This window comes from Erythrolamprus reginae, chromosome 8 (genome assembly GCF_031021105.1).
Source record: "Erythrolamprus reginae isolate rEryReg1 chromosome 8, rEryReg1.hap1, whole genome shotgun sequence".
NCBI lineage: Eukaryota > Metazoa > Chordata > Lepidosauria > Squamata > Dipsadidae > Erythrolamprus > Erythrolamprus reginae.
Window position 1 is genome coordinate 48,188,012 of NC_091957.1, and position 20,701 is coordinate 48,208,712.

Consider the following 20,701-nt stretch of genomic DNA (forward strand, 5'->3'; position numbering starts at 1 on the left):
TAGGGCACGCGTGTAACAGGTGGCACACAGTGCCATATTGGAGGGTATGCGAGACATTGCCCTATGGACGTTCCAGTGTGCATGTGTGCGCTGGTCAGCTGACTTTTGGCCTAGGGAAAGGCCATTTTGCCCTCCAGAGGGTTCAGAGAGTCTTCCTGAAGCCCGGGATGCAAAAGCCAGCCCAATGGAAAACCAGAATTTCAAAAACACATGCACACACAAACACACACATATAAACACACACACACATATACATACACATAAATACTGCTCAAAAATAATGTTATTTCACAATATTCTAGGCTCATTAAATAAGAAAGAAAAGAGAGAAGAGAAAGAGAAGAGAAGAAAGAGAGGAGAGAGAGAAAGAGAAGAGAGAGGAGAGAGAGAGTAAAGGGAAAGAAAAGAGAGAGAAGAAAGAAAGAGGAGAGAGAAGAGGGAAATAAGAGAGAGAAAGAGAAAAGAGAGGGGGAAGAGAAGAGAAAAAGAGAGAGAGAAAGAAGAGAAAGAGATGAGAGAGAGGAGAGAGAAGAGGGAGAGAGAGAAAAAGGGAAGAGAGAGGACAGAGAGAGGAGAGAGAAAGAGAAGAGAGAGAAGAGAAGAGAGAAAGAAGTGAGAGAAAGAGAAGAGAGGAAAGATAGAGGAGAGAAAGGAGAGAAAGAAAAGAGAGAAGAGAAAGAGAGAGAGAGAGCAAGAGAGAGGAGAGAGAGAAAGGGAAGAGAGAGAGAAAGGGAAGAGAGAGAGACAGAAGGGGAGGGAGGAACTTGCATAAATTTCCAGGACCACAGAGGTACCTTGAGTTTGTTATTTCACAATATTCTAGGCTCATTAAATAAATGAAACCAGAGAACTGGAAGCCAACACAAAAAATATCACCTAAAGGTTAGCCACAGGACATCATTTTTTAAAAAGAAATTGTTTGGCTCCAACAATATAAAAAAATATGTCAGCAAATGTTGCGTACCCTCTGAAAAGCATCAAAATAAGCATACCCCTTCTTTTCTGTCATTTTCAACTTTCTACCATATATCTATTTTTTTTGCCTGTTTCCCTGGAGATAAGAAATTAAAAGTGCCAGGGTGCATTCTTCAAACACTGCTACACACAGTCATATATTTAGATTGAAGTATTTTCTAGAATTGTAGAGAAAGATTATGCAATATTTTAAAATGAGAATGGTGAACTCTATTATAGCTGGGTTTTAAAACATTTGAAACCATATGCCAAGGACTTTTTTTTTTCTTTTTACGAATTATCAGTAAAACAATTCAAAAAGAAGTCCTATCTGTCTGGCAGAATTAACCATATGAATGCAGTATAAGAGACATGCTTTTAAGAAAGCAGTAATATGGGGAAATGAACGATGATTTTTTATATATTCTCACATATTTTTGCTGAATATTTAAAATTAAGGGAGATTTGGATAGCACTATTTTGGCCTTGTTCTGGCATCATCAGCTAGCCATACCCTTACTGGGATTTCACTTCAAACCTCTAGGCCACCAGATCTGATCCCTTTCTGCTCTGTACCAGGGAGGGGCTATATGTTTTTTTTATATATATATTGACATAAAAAAACATATAGCCCTTCCCTGGTACAGAGCTGAAAGGAATCAGATCTGTTGGCCTAGAGGTTAATTCTCAGGCAGAAGCTGCCGGATCAAATCCCAGTAAGGTTGTGGCTAGCTGATGAGGCCAGAACAAGGCCGAAATGGTGACATCCTAGTCTCACTTAATTTTATATACAGGGGGCACAATCTGAGGTTAGTTGGGAGCAAGATCAGAAGTAGCGTGAGAAAATATTATTCTACTGAAAGAGTAGTAGATGCTTGGAACAAACTTCCAGCAGACGGGGTTGGTAAATCCACAGTAACTGAATTTAAACATGCCTGGGATAAACAGATATCCATCCTAAGATAAAATACAGGAAATAGTATAAGGGCAGACTAGATGGACCAGGAGGTCTTTTTCTGCCGTCAGTCTTCTATGTTTCTATGTTAGCACCCTATCAAAACATCATTTGTCCTTGTGCTGTTTCAAGACTTCTTTCCCCTCCTGCAATCAATTTATCATGATCAATGAAATCAAAGGAGGTCCAAGCATGCGTTCAAAACAGGACAAAGGCATTTAGATGTCAGATAAAAGAGTCTGCAACGATGCTTCATATATTTCAGAGCTGCATAAGTTACCTAGATCTGTCTAGGGAAGTTAAAATCGACGGATTCATCTGTTTTAACAGCAATTGGGTCTCTTTAGTCTGGATTGTTAATCAGAAGAACAGAATTAACTCTGCTGCACGAAGTACAATGAAGCTCTTCACATAATGCAATTTTGAATATTAATAGACATGGGCTTAGGATTTAGCTATTTGGATGCTAATGTGTTTTCCGAGGCGAAATACCTTGACATGCCAGATAGCCGTCAATCCCCAATAATAAACTCACTCTATTATGTTCATCTGTGTTAAGGGAATGTTAATATACCTTTCAAAACAATTAATTCAACACTAATTGTAAGCCAGGCAGCTCATTCTTCCTTTTATTCTTATGCCACTAAGTTTACAGGTGATTTTAATTGCCATGGTAATCAGTGATAATGAAGATGTAAATTGTTTCCGATTAAGTAATATTTGCATCAAAATGTTTTCTAATACATTTATTGCATTAAAGCCTGTTGCCAATTGTGAGATGGGGGGCTCGTTTCATTCCACATACTTATGTACCTCGCAAGATATGTCATAACTGAATAGTTATCTCAGCTTAGTTACGCATAAGATTATAGATTCGTATTGGATTGAATGCAGATTTGAATTAATAAGTATGTAACAGCAATACACATTTCTATTATTCTTGCCATAATTCAAAGTGGAGAGGGGAAAAACAGTTGACTTGTGATCTGAATTAGTAATAGCAGTAGCACTTAGATTTATATACTGCTTCATAGTGCTTTACAGCCCCCTCTAAGCGGTTTAAAGTCAGTATATTGCCCCCAACAACCCTAGAAAACGTCCAGAGATACTTTACTAGAAGAGCCCTCCACTCCTCCACTCGCAACAGAATACCATACGCAACTAGACTTACAATCCTAGGTTTAGAAAGCTTAGAACTATGTTGCCTTAAACACGACCTAAGCATAGCCCATAAAATAGGATGCTTGGCTGCATAGCTAGAGGTATAACAAGCAGGAAGAGGGATATTATGATCCCGCTATATAGAGTGCTGGTGAGACCACATTTGGAATACTGTGTTCAGTTCTGGAGACCTCACCTACAAAAAGATATTGACAAAATTGAACGGCCTCCATCCTTCATTTTATGCTTAAGACCTTCCACAATTTTTGTAGCCCAAATACGGGCTACAAGAATGGTAGAAGATCTTAAGCATAAAACGTATCAGGAAAGACTTAATGAACTCAATCTGTATAGTCTGGAGGACAGAAGGAAAAGGGGGGACATGATCGAAACATTTAAAGGGTTAAATAAGGTCCAGGAGGGAAGTGTTTTTATGTACATGACAACACAAATAAATAAATAAAATAAAATAATGTGGATGGAGTGCGGAGTATATGGAAGGAACTAGGGGAAGTGGTCAGAACTTGAATGAGCAAGGAAATACACGTGGCAAAATGTGATAGAAACATAGAAACATAGAAGACTGACGGCAGAAAAAGACCTCATGGTCCATCTAGTCTGCCCTTATACTATTTCCTGTATTTTATCTTACAATGGATATATGTTTATCCCAGGCATGTTTAAATTCAGTTACTGTGGATTTACCAACCACGTCTGCTGGAAGTTTGTTCCAAGGATCTACTACTCTTTCAGTGAAATAATATTTTCTCACGTTACTTTTGATCTTTCCCCCAGCTAACCTCAGATTGTGCCCCTTTTTCTTGTGTTCACTTTCCTATTAAAAACACTTCCCTCCTGAATCTTATTTAACCCTTTAACATATTTAAATGTTTTGATCATGTCCCCCCTTTTCCTTCTGTCCTCCAGACTATACAGATTGAGTTCATGAAGTCTTTCCTGATATGTTTTATGCTTAAGACCTTCCACCATTCTTGTAGCCCGTCTTTGGACCCGTTCAATTTTGTCAATATCTTTTTGTAGGTGAGGTCTCCAGGACTGAACACAGCATTCCAAATGTGGTCTCACCAGCGCTCTATATAAGGGGATCACAATCTCCCTCTTCCTGCTTGTTATACCTCTAGCTATGCAGCCAAGCATCCTACTTGCTTTTCCTACCGCCCGGCCACACTGCTCACCCATTTTGAGACTGTCAGAAATCACTACCTCTAAATCCTTCTCTTCTGAAGTTTTTGCTAACACGGAACTGCCAATGCAATACTCAGATTGAGGATTCCTTTTCAATCTAGCCTTAAATTTCCTTTCAATTGTTGGAGGGATCTGCACATAATTAATTTAGAACTAGAAGAGAAAAAAATGTGAGTGTAACTTTGCTGAAGCTATCAAATATAAAGACTTACTGCAGGAAAGCTGGAATGCAAAAACATACCTTCAATTTTTTTTAGAAGCTAACCCCCTCTTAAAATAACCCAGCACTAATTGCCCTGCTGAATAATAGATTACAAACTAAAGATGTACCTTAAAAAAAACAAACCCAAAATAACAACCTATGCTGATTTTATTGTAGGATACAAGTGATTGGATGAAGCCCTAAGGAGTCCCACTACCTCAATTCACACTCATTATCTGATTTATTCTGATACACAACTAATATACCTTGGCATCTTGTATAATATTTGTCAAGAGAGAAAAAAATGCTATTTCTTTTTTTTTCTCCATCCCCTCGGACCGAATCCCATCAGATTTGCTCACTGGGTAGAAAAAGAACAAGCTGCAGTCATACACGGTGCATTTTTATGTGTTTTATGATTGGGATGGATTAAGGTGTGCTTGGCCACGGAACTGAAATGATCACAGAGAGAAGGACCAGCTAACTGCGGAGTGAAGTAATCTCTCATTCAATCTCATTCATATTTGTGTCATCTCTCTTCTCGGTTTCGGAAATCCGATGGGACGGAGAAGAAAGAGAATGCATTTCAACATTCCTGTGCAAACTCTGCAAAGCAGAGATATTAAGAGCCTATTGGTTCCTTCCACTGCTTTCCTCCTCGTACCCTGTTTCAGCGAATGCCCTCATGCACAATATAGTGGCAGTTCAGTTACCCAGCAAGTGTAGTGTGGCTTCCATTATCATATCCAATTGTCAATCGGCACCGAAGCTGGCAGCTAAACCCAGATGTTGCAGCTCATAAATATACAGTGGTACCTCTACCTACAAACACCTCTACTTAAGAACTTTTCTAGATAAGATCCGGGTGTTCAAGATTTTTTTTTGCCTCTTCTCAAGAACCATTTTCCACTTACAAACCCGAGCCTCCGAAACAGTAACCGGAAAAGGCGGGGAGAAGCCTCCGTGGGGCCTCTCTAGGAATCTCCTGGGAGGAAACAGGCATGCAAAGGCAGGGAGAAGCCTCTATGGGGCCTTTCTAGGAATCTCCTGGGAAGAAACAGAGCCGAAAAAGGCATGGAGAAGCCTCCGTGGGGCCTCTCTAGGAATCTCCTGGGAGGAAACAGGCATGCAAAGGCAGGGAGAAGCCTCTGTGGGGCCTCTCTAGGAATCTCCTGGGAGGAAACAGGACCGGAAAAGTCAGGGAGAAGCCTCCGTGGGGCCTCTCTAGGAATCTCTTGGGGGAAAACAGGGCCAGAAAAGTCGGGGAGAAGCCCCCGTGGGGCCTCTCTAGGAATCTCCTAGGAGGAAACAGGGCCTCCACCCTCCCTGTGGTTTCCCCAATTGCACACCTTATTTGCTTTTACGCTGATTCCTATGCTTCTTCTTACAAACTTTTCTAGTTAAGAACCTGGTCACGGAACGAATTAAGTTCGTAAGTAGAGGTACCACTGTATACCATATTTTTTTGGGAGTAGTAGACACATTTTTTTCTTTCCTAAAAGAGGGTGTAAATGTTGAATACAGCCCTTTTTGTACTCCCGAAGCCCCACCCCACGTGAAAATGGGGTGTGCAGAGGGTTTGGGAGGTCTGCAGAGTGCTCCTTGTCTCTTCGAGACTGAGTTGAACAGCCATATAAAGTTTTCCTTACTAAATAACATTTGATAAATGCAATGTATCAAATTAACAAATCAGCCGGAATCTAGGTGTGCACAGTACAGGGATGGAAGCATCTTCTTACCATGTCCAACACCTTTAGAAGTCAGTGACAACTCGGGCCCCAGGCCAACCAGCTGGACCAGGTTTTGATACACTTCCCGAACGGGAGTGGCGCAGTGAAGGGCTGCACTTATCTTTGTATGTCTCTGAGCAGGTGGTGGTCGCAGTTGTGGGAGTTGGGTGCAAACATCTGGTGCAAGATTTGCTTCCTGTATATGCGCAGGAAGTGAAATCTCACACAAGGATGTGCGCAACTGTGAAATGTTGGCATTTTTTGCCCTTCTGCGCATTCGCAGAAGCAAAAAAAGCTGAAATCTCATGGTCCCATATGTCCTCGTGAGAGATTTCACTGGAGTTTAGTGGCAATGTCGCCTGGCGGGACCCAGGGGAAGAGCCTTCTCTGTGGCGGCCCCGGCCCTCTGGAACCAACTCCCCCCAGAGATTAGAACTGCCCCCACCCTCCTTGCCTTTCGTAAACGACTTTAAACCCACCTCTGCCGCCAGGCATGGGGGAATTGAGATCCTCTTTCCCCCTAGGCCTTTACAATTCTATGCATGGTATGTATGCATGTATGTTTGGTTTTTATATTAATGGATTTTTAATCATTTCTAATACCAAATTACTATTGTACACTGTTTTATTGTCACCGTTAGCCGCCCCGAGTCTCCGGAGAGGGTCGGCATACAAATCCAATAAATAAATAAATAAATAAATAAATAAATTTACTGAGCTCGCAAACCTTGTTCCATCCACGTCACTTTACCTTTATTCATGTCAATCAGCTGCTTTTTCTTCTTCTGCCGTTCCAATTTTTCGTGTTCTGCTTTTTCTTTGGCAAGCCTGGCTCTCTTGCTCTTCTCCTCCATTTCTCTTCTTTTATGGTTTTCCTTCAACGCTTCCTGCATTAATCACAGAAAACATAGGAGTTGCTTAGGCAGAGGAAATGGAGAGGAATTAGAAGCCAAGTACAGTGATACCTTGTCTTAATTGGTTCCGGGACGAGGTTCTTAAGGTGAAAAGTTTGTAAGACGAAACCATGTTTCCCATAGGAATCAATGGAAAAGTAATTAATGCGTGCAAGCCCAAAACTCATCCCTTTTGCCAGCCGAAGCGCCCGTTTTTGCGCTGCTGGGATTCCCCTGAGGCTCCCCTCCATGGGAAACCCCACCTCCGGACTTCCGTGTTTTTGCGATGCTGCGATTTCACTGAGGCTCCCTTCACTGGGAAACCACACCTCCAGACTTCTGTTGCCAGCAAAGCGCCCACTTTTGCGCTGCTGGGATTCCCCTGCAACATCACGAAAACACGGAAGTACGGAGGTGGGGTTTCTCATGGAGGCGAGCCTCAAGGGAATCCAGCAGTGCAAAAACGGCAACGGAAGTCCGGAGGCAGGGCATCCCAGCGGTGGCGATGGGTTTGTAAGGTGAAAATAGTATGTAAGAAGAGGCAAAAAAATTCATAAACCCCGGGTTTGTATCTTGAAAAGTTTGTATGACGAGGCGTTTGTAAGACGAGGTATCACTGTACCTAACAACTTTTTACCTTCCAAAACGAATATAAGGGATAGCAAAACAATAATGAGGCAAGCGTTTAATCTTGAACTTCTTAAACTTCATAAACTTTTGCTGGCACTGGCCATCATCAACCTTAACAATTTTTTTTGCTTTTGTTGTGTTTTACTTTTTCAACAACCTTCCAGCACTTTGCAAATGACTGTTTCCAAAACTGCCTTGGGCAAGTTAGACAAATGTTGTGCCCACTGCCCACTTGTCAAAGAAGTCTTTTGGGGTTGTTGTCATTTTGATCAATCAAAAAGCCTGCAAAAAATGATTTCTACCAATTCCACAGGATGTGCTTCACGTCTTTTGGTTACACAAACAGATCTGAGCAAAGTGAGGGCTATGATTAACAAACTCTATTGGATAAAAAGACGATAAAGAACTATTGAGATTTATTTTTTTTAAAAAAAATAAAAAATAATAAAAAATAAATTAAATCCCAGGAGACCGCAGAATTGAGGAGAAGCAACTTAGAGAAATTAGTGAAATACGAAGATCTAAAAATCGAGCTGCAACGACTCTGGCATAAGCCAGTGAAAGTGGTCCCAGTGGTCCTTGGCACGCTGGGTGCAGTACCAAAGGATCTCAGCGGACATTTGAAAACCACCGGAATGGGCAAAATCTCCATCTGTCAATTGTAAAAGGCTGCTTTACTGGGATCGGCAAACATAATTTGCCGCTATATCATGCAGTCCTAGGTGCTTGGGAACGCCTGACTGATGATGAAATACGAAATCCAGCATAGTGATCTTGTACGCTGTTTTGTATTGACATAATAATAATAATAATAATAATAATAATAATAATAATAACAACAACAACAACAGCAGCAGCAGCAGCAGCAGCAGCAGCAGCAAAACAACAACAACAACAATGGTTTATGGTGCTCTGATTTTGAGCAGTTTAATGTTTCCAAATGTAAAATAATGCACTTGGGGAAAAGGAATCCTCAATCTGAGTATTGCATTGGCAGTTCTGTGTTAGCAAAAACTTCAGAAGAGAAGGATTTAGGGGTAGTGATTTCTGACAGTCTCAAAATGGGTGAGCAGTGTGGTCGGGCGGTAGGAAAAGCAAGAAGGATGCTTGGCTGCATAGTTAGAAGTATAACAAGCAGGAAGAGGGAGATTGTGATCCCCTTATATAGAGCGCTGGTGAGACCACATCTGGAATACTGTGTTCAGTTCTGGAGACCTCACCTACAAAAAGATATTGACAAAATTGAACGGGTCCAAAGACGGGCTACAAGAATGGTGGAAGGTCTTAAGCATAAAACCTATCAGGAAAAACTTCATGAACTCAATCTGTATAGTCTGGAGGACAGAAGGAAAAGGGGGGACATGGTCGAAACATTTAAATATGTTAAAGGGTTAAATAAGGTCCAGGAGGGAAGTGTTTTTAATAGGAAAGTGAACACAAGAACAAGGGGACACAATCTGAAGTTAGTTGGGGGAAAGATCAAAGGCAACATGAGAAAATATTATTTTACTGAAAGGGTAGTAGATCCTTGGAACAAACTCCCAGCAGACCTGGTTGGTAAATCCACAGTAACTGAATTGAAACATGCCTGGGATAAACATAGATCCATCCTAAGATAAAATACAGGAAATAGTATAAGGGCAGACTAGATGGACCATGAGGTCTTTTTCTGCCATCAGTCTTCTATGTTTCTATGTTTCTATCCCTGGCATATGAAGTCAGCATACTGACTCTCCCTGGATAGAAAAGGCATGAGAGCGGATGAACAAAGGCTGAAAACTAATATTTGGATGTGCGTATACAGTCAATAAAAACGAGGAGCGTTTCCATTTTTTTTTAAAAAAGCCAGATGACATCCTTATCTGCCCATTCATTTCATATTTTTCTTCTTTAAAGATAAGGAACAACGAGAAAAGGAATTTTTTTCATTAGCCCATTTTGTTCTTTAGCGTAACCGGGTGACAGCAAGTGCTCCTTCAAAGCAGCTCCTCATTTTCTGCGGAAATTAAATGTGCACTGTTAATTGTATAAATCCATAATAAATACTGATTTTTTTCCCCCAGGAAAAGTAAAAAAAATGAAATCCATTAGAGTGAATATATAATAAATTCTACACATTGTATACAAAAATAAAAAAAGAAACCCCAGGTTAATACATTTTCTGATATTCATTTTATGTTGATAAATATTTAAAAAATGTTTTTGTTTTGTTTTGTTGACAGCATAAAGTCTCTGCAAATTTGTTTAATTTTTCTATAGCAGCAGAAACAGAATTTGATTTTCCTGGTTTGGGTAGAAGATTAATGCTGGAAGATGCTAATTAACTGTTAATTGAAGCATGTTAATGAGAAGATTAGCTTTTGGTACTATGCTTTGGGATAAGAATAGACAGTTGCAATTCTGCAGTCAGAGTTTTCAAAAGTTTTATATGTCTGTGTGTGTCCATGATGGATGGTTATTTGTCTCTGTGTCTTCGGTCTGTCTGTTAAAAAAACCTCAATTATAACTACAAAAAATACAAATCACAGATGCTGGAAAAAAAACAAGAGACAATAAATTGCATTAAGTCGATCCAGTTAGCATGTCTTCTGTTATGGCAACTGATTTCTGCAGGTTAACAATAAAAAGAGATGATGAAAGTATATATAATAATATGGTAATTTTTCACTTTCTAATAAGGCACCTGGAGAAAAAAAAAGACTAAATGAAAAACAAAAGAAAGGAAAAAAAACTTTGTGGCAGATTTGTCATGCAAATAATAATAATAATAAATGAACAAAAACTGTCTAAGGAAGGAAGGTTACTGAAGTTACTGACTCACCTAAAAAACAAAGTAATTGGATGGAAGGGAAATGAAATTAAAATAACACCGTTTTTAGGAACAGTTAACTGTCACTTTTAAGACAAAAATATCATCTTTTATTTTCAATGTGAACTCTGTCTGAAACTTCATCTGACTTAATTGAAGGAAGAAATGAATCTTTTGCTTGAGAAATTAGGTTTTTAAGACAATTTGCATGGTAAGAAGGACTTTGAACAGAGTGGTAAAACAAGATTTAAATGTCCTCTTATTTTAGAACTAAAAAGAACTTAGAACTAAAGAGAAATTTCCTGACAGTTAGAACAATTGATCAGTGGAATAACTTGCCTCCAGAAGTTGTGAAAGTTCCAACACTGGAAGTTTTTAAGGGGAGATTGATTGGATAAGCATTTGTCTGAAGTGGTATAGGAATTCCTGCCTAAGCAGGGAATTGGATTGTAAGACCTCCAAGGTCTTCTAATATTATATCTTTGTACAGTAATCCCTCACTACTTTGCGGTTCATCCTTTGCGGATTCGCTACTTCACGGGTTTTCAAAGGGAGCTTAAATCCATTCAATCGATTGAAATTTTAAATGCACTAAAAATTCATAAAATTCTTCTACAGTACTACTGCACTCTATTAAATAAATTGGTAGGGTATCACATGTAACTCAAGCTAAGAAAAAATATAGAATGACTGTTTAATGCAAAGGGTGAGTTTTAAAAGTCCAAATACTCGTTAAATACATTAAAAAATATATTTCCTTTCATTTTTCATGGGTGGTCTTGGAGCATATCCCTCGCGAAAAACGAGGGATCACTGTATATCACTAATATGTACATAACAAAACAAACAAAACAAATAAATAAACAAGGTCCCTTCCAACTCTGTTATTCTATTCTATTCTCTACTAGGATTCACTAAGTTGACTTTGTTATTTTGCCACTTTGCCACAAATAAAACATAAATGAGTTTATCACACATCACAGCTATTTTTTCAGGTCCGACAAACACACACTGCCTTGACGGAGACGAGAACTGCAATGATAAATTATTAAAATTATGAAATCACCAATCTCTTTTGGTTTTGAAGCATGCGGTTATTTGCAAGGTAGATGTGCAATTACAATCAAGGCCAACTGTAGTTCTGAAAGCCTTCTCTGATGTTTGCTAATCAATTCAAACTCCATTTGTACTACTACTAATAATTGGAACCGCTTATACCCTGTGCAACAATGCTTTTAATAATATTAAACCACACATCTGCCTATCCCTGGTCCTTGGGAAGGATTCAGTAGGTGAAGAAGAATGTCAGGTCCAGTCTAGACATCTGTCAGATTGTGATCAGCCACAATAATGTGGTAATATTTATTTATTTATTGTATTTATATGCTGCTCATTCCAAAGCGGATTCAGAGTGGCTAACAAACGGCATAAATACAATAGTATCAAAATACAATCACAAATACATAATGTTGTGTTTGGGCCTGGGCCGGCTGCTCCTCCCACGTATGTGAGAGATGCGTCACAGAGCGATTGTGAAAGTCTGGCTGACAGCCAGGAAAACTTGGCAGACAGCCCAGAGGAGTTGGCAGACAGCCCAGGGCACTTGGCAGGCAGCCCATCGGATAGCCTCTCTTCTTTGAATTCGAATGCCGAACAGATAATCAATATGCGTAACCGTAGAGCAATGCAACATAGGGCTCAATTAAGGGATTATCAATGGTGATTATGGTGTCACCTGTGTTTGGGTGTGGTTCACAGACCCACATATTGTTTTGCTACTATTGTTGTGAGCTGCCCCGAGTCTACGGAGAGGGGCGGCATATACATTTAATAAATAATAATAATAATAATAATAATAATAATAATAATAATAATACGACTCTGGCATAAGCCCGTGAAAGTGGTCCCCGTGGTACTTGGCACGCTGGGCGCAGTACCAAAGGATCTCAGTGGACATTTGAAAACCATTGGAATTGACAAAATCTCCATCTGTCAATTGCAAAAGGCCGCTTTACTGGGATCGGCAAACATAATTCGCCGCTACATCACGCAGTCCTAGGTGCTTGGGAAGCTCCCGACTGGTGATGAAATACGAAATCCAGCATAGTGATCTTGTTTGCTGTGTTGTACTGACATCATAATAGTAATAATAGTAATAATAATAATAATAATAATAATAATAATAATAATAATAATAATGAAATGTCTCCCCTGTTTGTTGCTTCAATAAATTCTTAACGCACAGAAAGTTTAATATAGAACAGAAAATCGAAAATGGAAAATGGCTAAGCAGCTATTTGTCTAACACTGCCAAAAAAACGTCGGTGTGTAAACTCGAAGGATCCATCCAGCCATTCATTAATTCTTATGAATCTGAAAACTCATCCCCCAAGGAGTCAATTGTTTCAACCAAACAGAAATAAACAAGCAAGACCTTTTCAGAAACGGGTACCAAAGCAGTCGGCAATGCTCTGAGTTTCCATGTTTCCCAGTGGGTGGTGTGAAGCAAAAAAATAACAACAATAACAACAGACCCAGTTTTGCACCGAACGGTGCACAAAGGCATCAGGCCTGACACGGAACTTCTGAGGGATGTCATAAAAGATTATGATTCTTGGCAAGCCAAATTATTGTGATAAAACTCTCTCACTGGCAGATAAAGAGTACGAAAGCAGCAATATGGGATGGAAAAAAAAAACCCCAGCATGGCAAAATGCATTGTTCTACAGTGAGCAAAATAGGGATTTTTAACCTCCTTTTCCAACATGCAGCCTTGAACTTGTTTGTTTATTTGTCTGTCTGTCTGTCTGTCTGTCTGTCTGTCTGTCTGTCTGTCTGTCTGTCTATCTATCTATCTATCTATCTATCTATCTATCTATCTATCTATCTATCTATCTATCTATCTATTTATTGGATTTGTATGCCGCCCCTCTCCGTAGACTCGGGGCGGTTAACAACAGTAATAAAAAACAGCATGTAAATCCAATACTAAAACAACTAAAAAACCCTTATTGTAAAACCAAACATACATACAAACAAACACAATGCATAAATTGTAAAGGCCTAGGGGGAAAGAATATCTCAGTTCCCCCATGCCTGACGGCAGAGGAGCTTACGAAAGGCAAGGAGGGTGGGGGCAATTCTAATCTCCGGGGGGAGTTGGTTCCAGAGGGCCGGGGCCGCCACAGAGAAGGCTCTTCCCCTGGGCCCCGCCAAACGACATTGTTTTGTCGACGGGACCCGGAGAAGGCCCACTCTGTGGGACCTAACCGGTCGCTGGGATTCGTGCGGCAGAAGGCGGTCTCGTAGATACCCTGGTCTAGCCTTTCTTGCCTTTGCTTATAAAATTCCGGCAATTTTACAAGGTTGGTAGGGAGATGTTCAAGGGTACAGAAGTCCCCTGTGTTATTATTTTAACACAAATTGGATCAAAGGAGTCAGCGCTAGAAGCGGTAAGAAGGCAAGGTTTAAGGTGAGCACCTGAATTAGCAACCCAAAGATGCTGTCTTTGACCCAGGCCTAAAAATCCAACTTATCCAAGACTCTGACATTTGAAATTTGTGAGGTTGCTTGCTTTTTGCTTTCTACAAGAAAATAAAAAAAGATCGCACCATCGTACAAGCACCGAGCCCAATCAATAGCCTGGAAGCTGACATAATTATAATTCCTTCCGTCTTTTGAGTTTCTTTTTTAAGGGATGAGTAATAAAACAAAAAGAATGGCCAGATATTGTCTGTGAGAATTCCACTTCAGATGTGTGAAAGGCAGTTGTGTGCTCACTTGATTCTAGGAATCCCCAGAATTTCTTCTTCTTCTTCTAAGTGTTTTGCAGGTATCTAGAAATACTTTTACAAGGCGTTAACAATATTTGTAAATTGTGCTCACTACACAAAGAAGAAATGGCAGGCTAAAAGTCAAAGCAATATTCCCCATTTTAAAAAATGTGGATCATGCTTCAGGTGGATGGATGTACATTTGCCACTGAATCTTTGAAGGGTATGGAATTCTTTAAATATATACTGAAGAAAAGGGCTTAATATGACACAATGTTTGGTTTTAAAAGAATGGAAAGAAAACCAGACTTAAAACTCACTTAACAATTGTCTTGCATAACAATGAATTTTAATTGGGGAAGAAAAAAAAATAATTGGGGGATTGTGAATTAAATAAATAAATAATACATTGGGGACACAAGTCAAATCCTATTTGTAAACAAAGGGATAAAAATAAAAATAAAAAAGCCAGTCACTTTATCCTCAAGAATGGTTGTGTTTGTGTATGCCATCTGTAGAGGTTTGTTTTTCCGTTGATCTCAGGGATTAAATGTCTGAACAGTTTACAAATGGCAAAATAAGAATAGTTATGATTGTTTGCAAAATGCTGCCCATAAAGTCTGTCTGTCTGTCTATCATCTATCAATCTATCTATCTATCTATCTATCTATCTATCTATCTATCTATCTATCTATCTATCTATCTATCTATCTAAATCTATCTATCTAAATCTATCTATCTATCTATCTATCTATCTATCTATCTAAATCTATCTATCTATCTATCTATCTATCTATCTATCTATCTATCTATCTATCTATCTATCTATCTATCTATCTATCTATTAGATTTGTATGCCGCCCCTCTCCGTAGACTTGGGGCAGCTAACAACAGTAATAAGACAACATATAACAAATCTAATATTTAAAATAACTAAAAACCCTTATTAAAAACCAAACATATACACAAACATACCATGCATAAATTGTATAGGCCTGGGGGGAATGAATATCTCAATTCCCCCAAGCCTGACGACAGCGGTGGGTTTTAAGGAGCTTACGAAAGGCAAGGAGGGTGGGGGCAATTCTGATCTCTGGGGGGAGCTGATTCTAGAGGGTCGGGGCCGCCACAGAGAAGGCTCTTCCCGCCAAACGACATTGTTTAGTCGACGGGACCCGGAGAAGGCCAACTCTGTGGGACCTAACTGGTCGCTGGGATTCGTGCGGCAGAAGGCGGTCCCGTGGATATTCTGCTCTGATGCCATGAAGGGCTTTATAGGTCATAACCAACACTTTGAATTGTGACCGGAAACTGATCAGCAACCAATGCAGACTGCGGAGTGTTGATGTAACATGGGCATACTTAGGGAAGCCCATGATTGCTCTCGCAGCTGCATTCTGCACGATCTGAAGTTTCCGAACACTCTTCAAAGGTAGCCCCATGTAGAGATCGTTACAGTAGTCGAATCTCGAGGTGATGAGGGCATGAGTGACTGTGAGCAGTGACTCCCGGTCCAAATAGGGCCACAATTGGTGCACCAGGCGAACCTGGGCAAACGCAAAGTCGTTATATTAGTTATGACCACCTATTCCAGTAGTCCTCTGGGAAGCTTAACAAACCTAAATTGTAAAACTATTAAGGTACAAGTGTGATAATAAAGCCAACCCAGGTAGCATTTACTGTTGCCATTGTGTTATTTTTAGACTTAAATGTAGGGAAATAACAGGGGATACTGAGTAAATGACATCCAATTTGGTGCAGTGGTGAAGGTAACTCTCTAGAAATTGGTAGGTTGTGAGTTCTAGTCCCACCTGAGGAACAAAAAACAGTTTACAGATTAACAGAGTTGGAAGGGACCTTGTAGGTCATCTAGTCCAACCCTCCGCTCAAGCAGGAGTCCCTACACCATTTGGGGCATATGGCAGTCCAATCTCTCTTAAGATTGGATTTAAGGGGAACACATACACACCATACAGATTTCATTTTGCTTTTTGCTTTACTAAAACTCATGCTTTATTTTCAGAATGCCCATCACTCCATTTTGATCAACTTTCTAATTTGAGAGACACATCTTCCTTCTTCCTGGATTTATTTTTTTTAATAATTATCCTGAGGACATTTTTAACATCAACCTTGACAATAAGCCTCCGCTAATAATAGCAATAGCATTTAGACTTATATACCGCTTCATAGTGCTTTTATAGCCCTCTCTAAGAGGTTTACAGAATCAGCCTCTTGCCCCCAACAATCTGGGTCCTCATTTTACCCACCTCGGAAGGATGGAAGGCAGAGACAACCTTGAGCCGGTGGTGAGATTTGAACTGCTGAACCACAGCTAATAGTTAGCTGAAGTATTATTTTACTGAAAGAGTAGTAGATCCTTGGAACAAACTTCCAGCAGACGTGGTAGATAAATCCACAGTAACTGAATTTAAACATGCCTGGGATAAACATATATCCATCCTAAGATAAAATACAGAAAATAGTATAAGGGCAGACTAGATGGACCATGAGGTCTTTTTCTGCCGTCAGACTTCTATGTTTCTATGTTTCTATGAAGTAGCCTGAAATGTTGCACTCTAACCACTGCGCCACCCCTGAAGTCGGTGATCCAGGAGTTCAAAATGATCCTGCCTAAGATCTCTCTGGTGTTTCCCATTCATAAAAGTAAGGCTTCGTCATTTTGATTATTTTCCAGCGGGAAAATTTCTGTGAAACTTTCACTGTCGCCAGCAATTCCGGCTTCTCTTCTACTCATCTACTTAACCTTGAATGATCACCTTCAGAGCATTTCATTCCCTAGGAAATAAATAGCTGCGGCACGCAAACAAAGCCCGTTTGCTGAGAATACTTTTTAAGATCAAATTAATTGGTCACATACGATTCACGTTCATGGATTCAGTTACTTGAAAGGCCATAAGAAATAACCACCTAGCTTTAAACAGCCCCACTTGAAACAAACTACAAATTACAAGAAGGATTGAAATGATAAGAAAAATGAAATAATCACACCTTTAAAGTGCCGCTGTTTTGACGGAAAGATATGAACATATTCATGGGCGAGATTTGGTCTGTATGTTGCCCAGTCCAGGGTCACTTCATTCATTTCAAGAAGTTGCCCCTCTATGGGAAACGTGAAATCCAATTCATTGTTAATATTCATATCTGAATTCTGATGTGGACAGGCCATGAACCGCCGTAATGAAAGCCTCCATTTCATCTCTGACAATTGATTTTGGTTCTGCAGTGTATTAATTGAATTATTTTGTAGAGGCAACTACAATGTTTAATCCCACAAGCTGTCCTAAAAGAAATCCCCTGGGTGTTGACAAATTCACAATTAGTGCTTCTCGTCTGATCCGAAAAACGGCTTTGATTCTTCGTAACTTTCCCCCAAAACCCCATCTGTCCACATGGTCAATTATTCAACAAGCCTGCTGGTTCTAAACTGTTTTCCATATATTGAGGATGCAATTTTTAAATCATCCCGTTATGAAATACAGAAGGGGTTTCCTGCACTTCAGTCCCTGCTAACGTTCAGAATGTTGGGTTTAACTACTCTACTAAGTGCTTGCACTGTCTTGTAAACACATCTCTATGGTCAGGTCGCAATTAACTGACCAGTGTGTCACCTTTTGATGACCAAAAGGGTCAGATACCCTGCAGGCTATATAAACCAGTGATTTTCAACCTTTTTTGAGGTGCGGCACATTTTTTACATATACAAAATCATGGGGCACATTGAGCGGGGGGAGGGAGTGGAGGGGCTAAAAAAAAGTTTGGACAAAAAAACTTTATCTCTCTCTCTCTCTTCCTCCCTTTTGCTCTATTTCTCTCCCTCTTTCTCTCTCTTCCTTCCTCTCTCTCTCCATCCCTCTTTCTTTCTCTCTCTCTTCCTTCCTTCCTCTCTTTTTTGCTCTCTATCTCTCCCTCCTTCCCTGCCTCTCTTGCTTTCTTTCTCTTTCGCTTTCTCTTTCTTTCTTTCTTTCTTTCTTTCTCTCTTGCTTTCTTTCTCTCTTGCTTTCTTTCTCTCTTTTTCTTTCTCTCTTGCTTTCTTTCTCTCTCTCTTGCTTTCTTTCTCTCTCTCTCTTTCTCTCTTTCTTTCTTTCTCTCTCTCTCTTTCTTTCTCTCTCTCTTGCTGAGCTTCGCGGTACACCTGACCATGTCTCACGGCACACTAGTGTGCCGCGGCACACTGGTTGAAAAACACTGATATAAACCTCTGCAGAGTAGATGCTCCCCCTTCTTTCTCTTCTACCTTCTTCTTCTGTGTGTGCTCCATTGTCCTCGGCTGAGGACACATGTGTGAGATGAAATCCAAAGCCATCCTCACACATGGGACCATCCAGAAGTTATTAATATGGACTGGAATATAAACCTCTCTGCCTGCAATCTATCAATTGCATGAATCAACATCATTGTAAATAAAGATTGTATTTTTCATCTTTATGAAGGAGTGGTCATTCATTGCTAACAAATGGGATTCTGAACCACGTGTTATTTCTTGCCATGATAACTCCGCTGCAAATTAAGCCAGCTGAACTCTGCTAATACAAATAATATTATTAATAATCAAAATGCCCAACACAGAAGAGTGATTAAAATCTTTTTTTTTTTTTAAAGAGAGATCGATAAAGGAAAATATTTTTAGCTCGAGGTTGAAAGGAGGGGTCCTTGGTGATGTCGGAGCTTGGCTGTTCTCCTGAAGACATTTCTTTACCCAACTAGGTAATATCATCAGTGTACAAATTAAGGCTCATCTCCTGTATCAGCTTGTAGCAAGGAAGGGTTATGTGTGATTTTTTTTTTTTGTTCATTTCATTTGTTCCATTTTAGTGTTTAATTATTATTATTTTTTTTAAAAAAAGTTTTGCTGGCATTATTTCCATAATGTGTTGTTTTGCCAGTCTCTCTTCAAATAAAGATCATATAGCCCATCAAGTGTGAAACTGAGGTGGGGGAAATCCTACAAAGGAGATCAAATTATCATTCAAAGTCTACTTGGAAATACAAGAAACTATTTATTTATTTTATTTATTTATTTTGTCTAATACACAATGAGGGTTTTAGTGGGTATATATCTATATACACATAGTAAAATACATGATGAAGGTTATAGAGGAGATACTCATAGTAAAATATATCTAAGAAATAATAGAAAAGAAGGTATAGTAATAGAACATATCAATGAAAGAGTAGAAGAAGAGATATAGGGATAGAAGAAAGGTAGTATAGGAGATATAGGAGAGCAATAGGACAGGGGACGGAAGGCACTCTAGTGCACTTGTACTCGCCCCTTACTGACCTCTTAGGAATCTGGATAGGTCAACCGTAGATAATCTAAGGGTAAAGTGTTGGGGGTTTGGGGATGACACTATGGAGTCCGGTAATGAGTTCCACGCTTTACAACTCGGTTACTGAAGTCATATTTTTTATAGTCAAGTTTGGAGCGGTTAATATTAAGTTTAAATCAGTTGTGTGCTCTTGTGTTGTTGTGGTTGAAGCTGAAGTAGTCGCCGACAGGCAGGACGTTGCAGCATATGATCTTGTGCACAATACTTAGATCTTGTTTAAGGCGTCTTAGTTCTAAACTTTCTAGGCCCAGGATTGAAAGTCTAGTCTCATCGGGTATTCTATTTCGAGTGGAGGAGTGAAGGGCTCTTCTGGTGAAGTATCTTTGGACATTTTCAAGGGTGTTAACGTCTGAGATGCGATATGGGTTCCAAACAGATGAGCTGTATTCGAGGATGGGTCTGGCAAAAGTTTTGTAAGTTCTGGTAAGTAGTGTGAGATTGCCAGAGCAGAAGCTACGTAGGATTAGGTTTACAACTCTTGAAGCCTTCTTGGCTATATTGTTGCAGTGGGCTTTGGCACTTAAATCTTTTGTAACTCTTGATAAAATTCCAAAATAGCGGAAGAAAGACAAATAAATAAGTTATTCAAGGGCAACACATAACTTTGTTTTTTCTTCCTAAATAGCAAGTCCCAAAGGCAGAAATCGTTTTCATGTTAATCTGCAGCAGCAAGAAAGGAGAAAGGAACTGGGAAAGGTCTTAACCTGTAAGATCCATCTTTATACTTTCCTTTCTTCTTGATGTTTACTAATAAGATGAAAATAACTTATTGAAAGAGAACATTTCTTTGGAAGTTCGCCTATGAGAGGAAATGGAAGACCCAGACGGTTTATGTTCTTGTTTTCATGCTGTCCTCAGAAGAACAGTAGTTAACCTTCTTCTGTGTTTTTTTAAAAGAAACAAACTTCAGAGTTTCCCATGCTTTTGTTAATGGCCAAAGTGCCACTGGTGACAAATTTGTCAATCAATCTAGGGTGGTGCAGCATCTTTAAAATCCTTTATTATAGCTAACTAGACAATTTTTAATTCACCTA

The 20,701-nt window shown here is 39.6% G+C and overlaps 1 protein-coding gene across 5 annotated transcripts in view; it reads right to left on the reverse strand.

Moving 5' to 3' along the window:
- DIAPH2 (diaphanous related formin 2) overlaps positions 1-20,701 on the reverse strand; it is a 372,666-nt gene that overhangs the window by 47,494 nt on the left and 304,471 nt on the right. For all 5 annotated transcript variants that reach the window (XM_070759878.1, XM_070759879.1, XM_070759876.1 and 2 more), the window contains one exon: positions 6,960-7,095. In XM_070759878.1, coding sequence (XP_070615979.1) covers positions 6,960-7,095 — 136 coding nt within the window. The remainder of the gene's footprint in view (positions 1-6,959; positions 7,096-20,701) is intronic.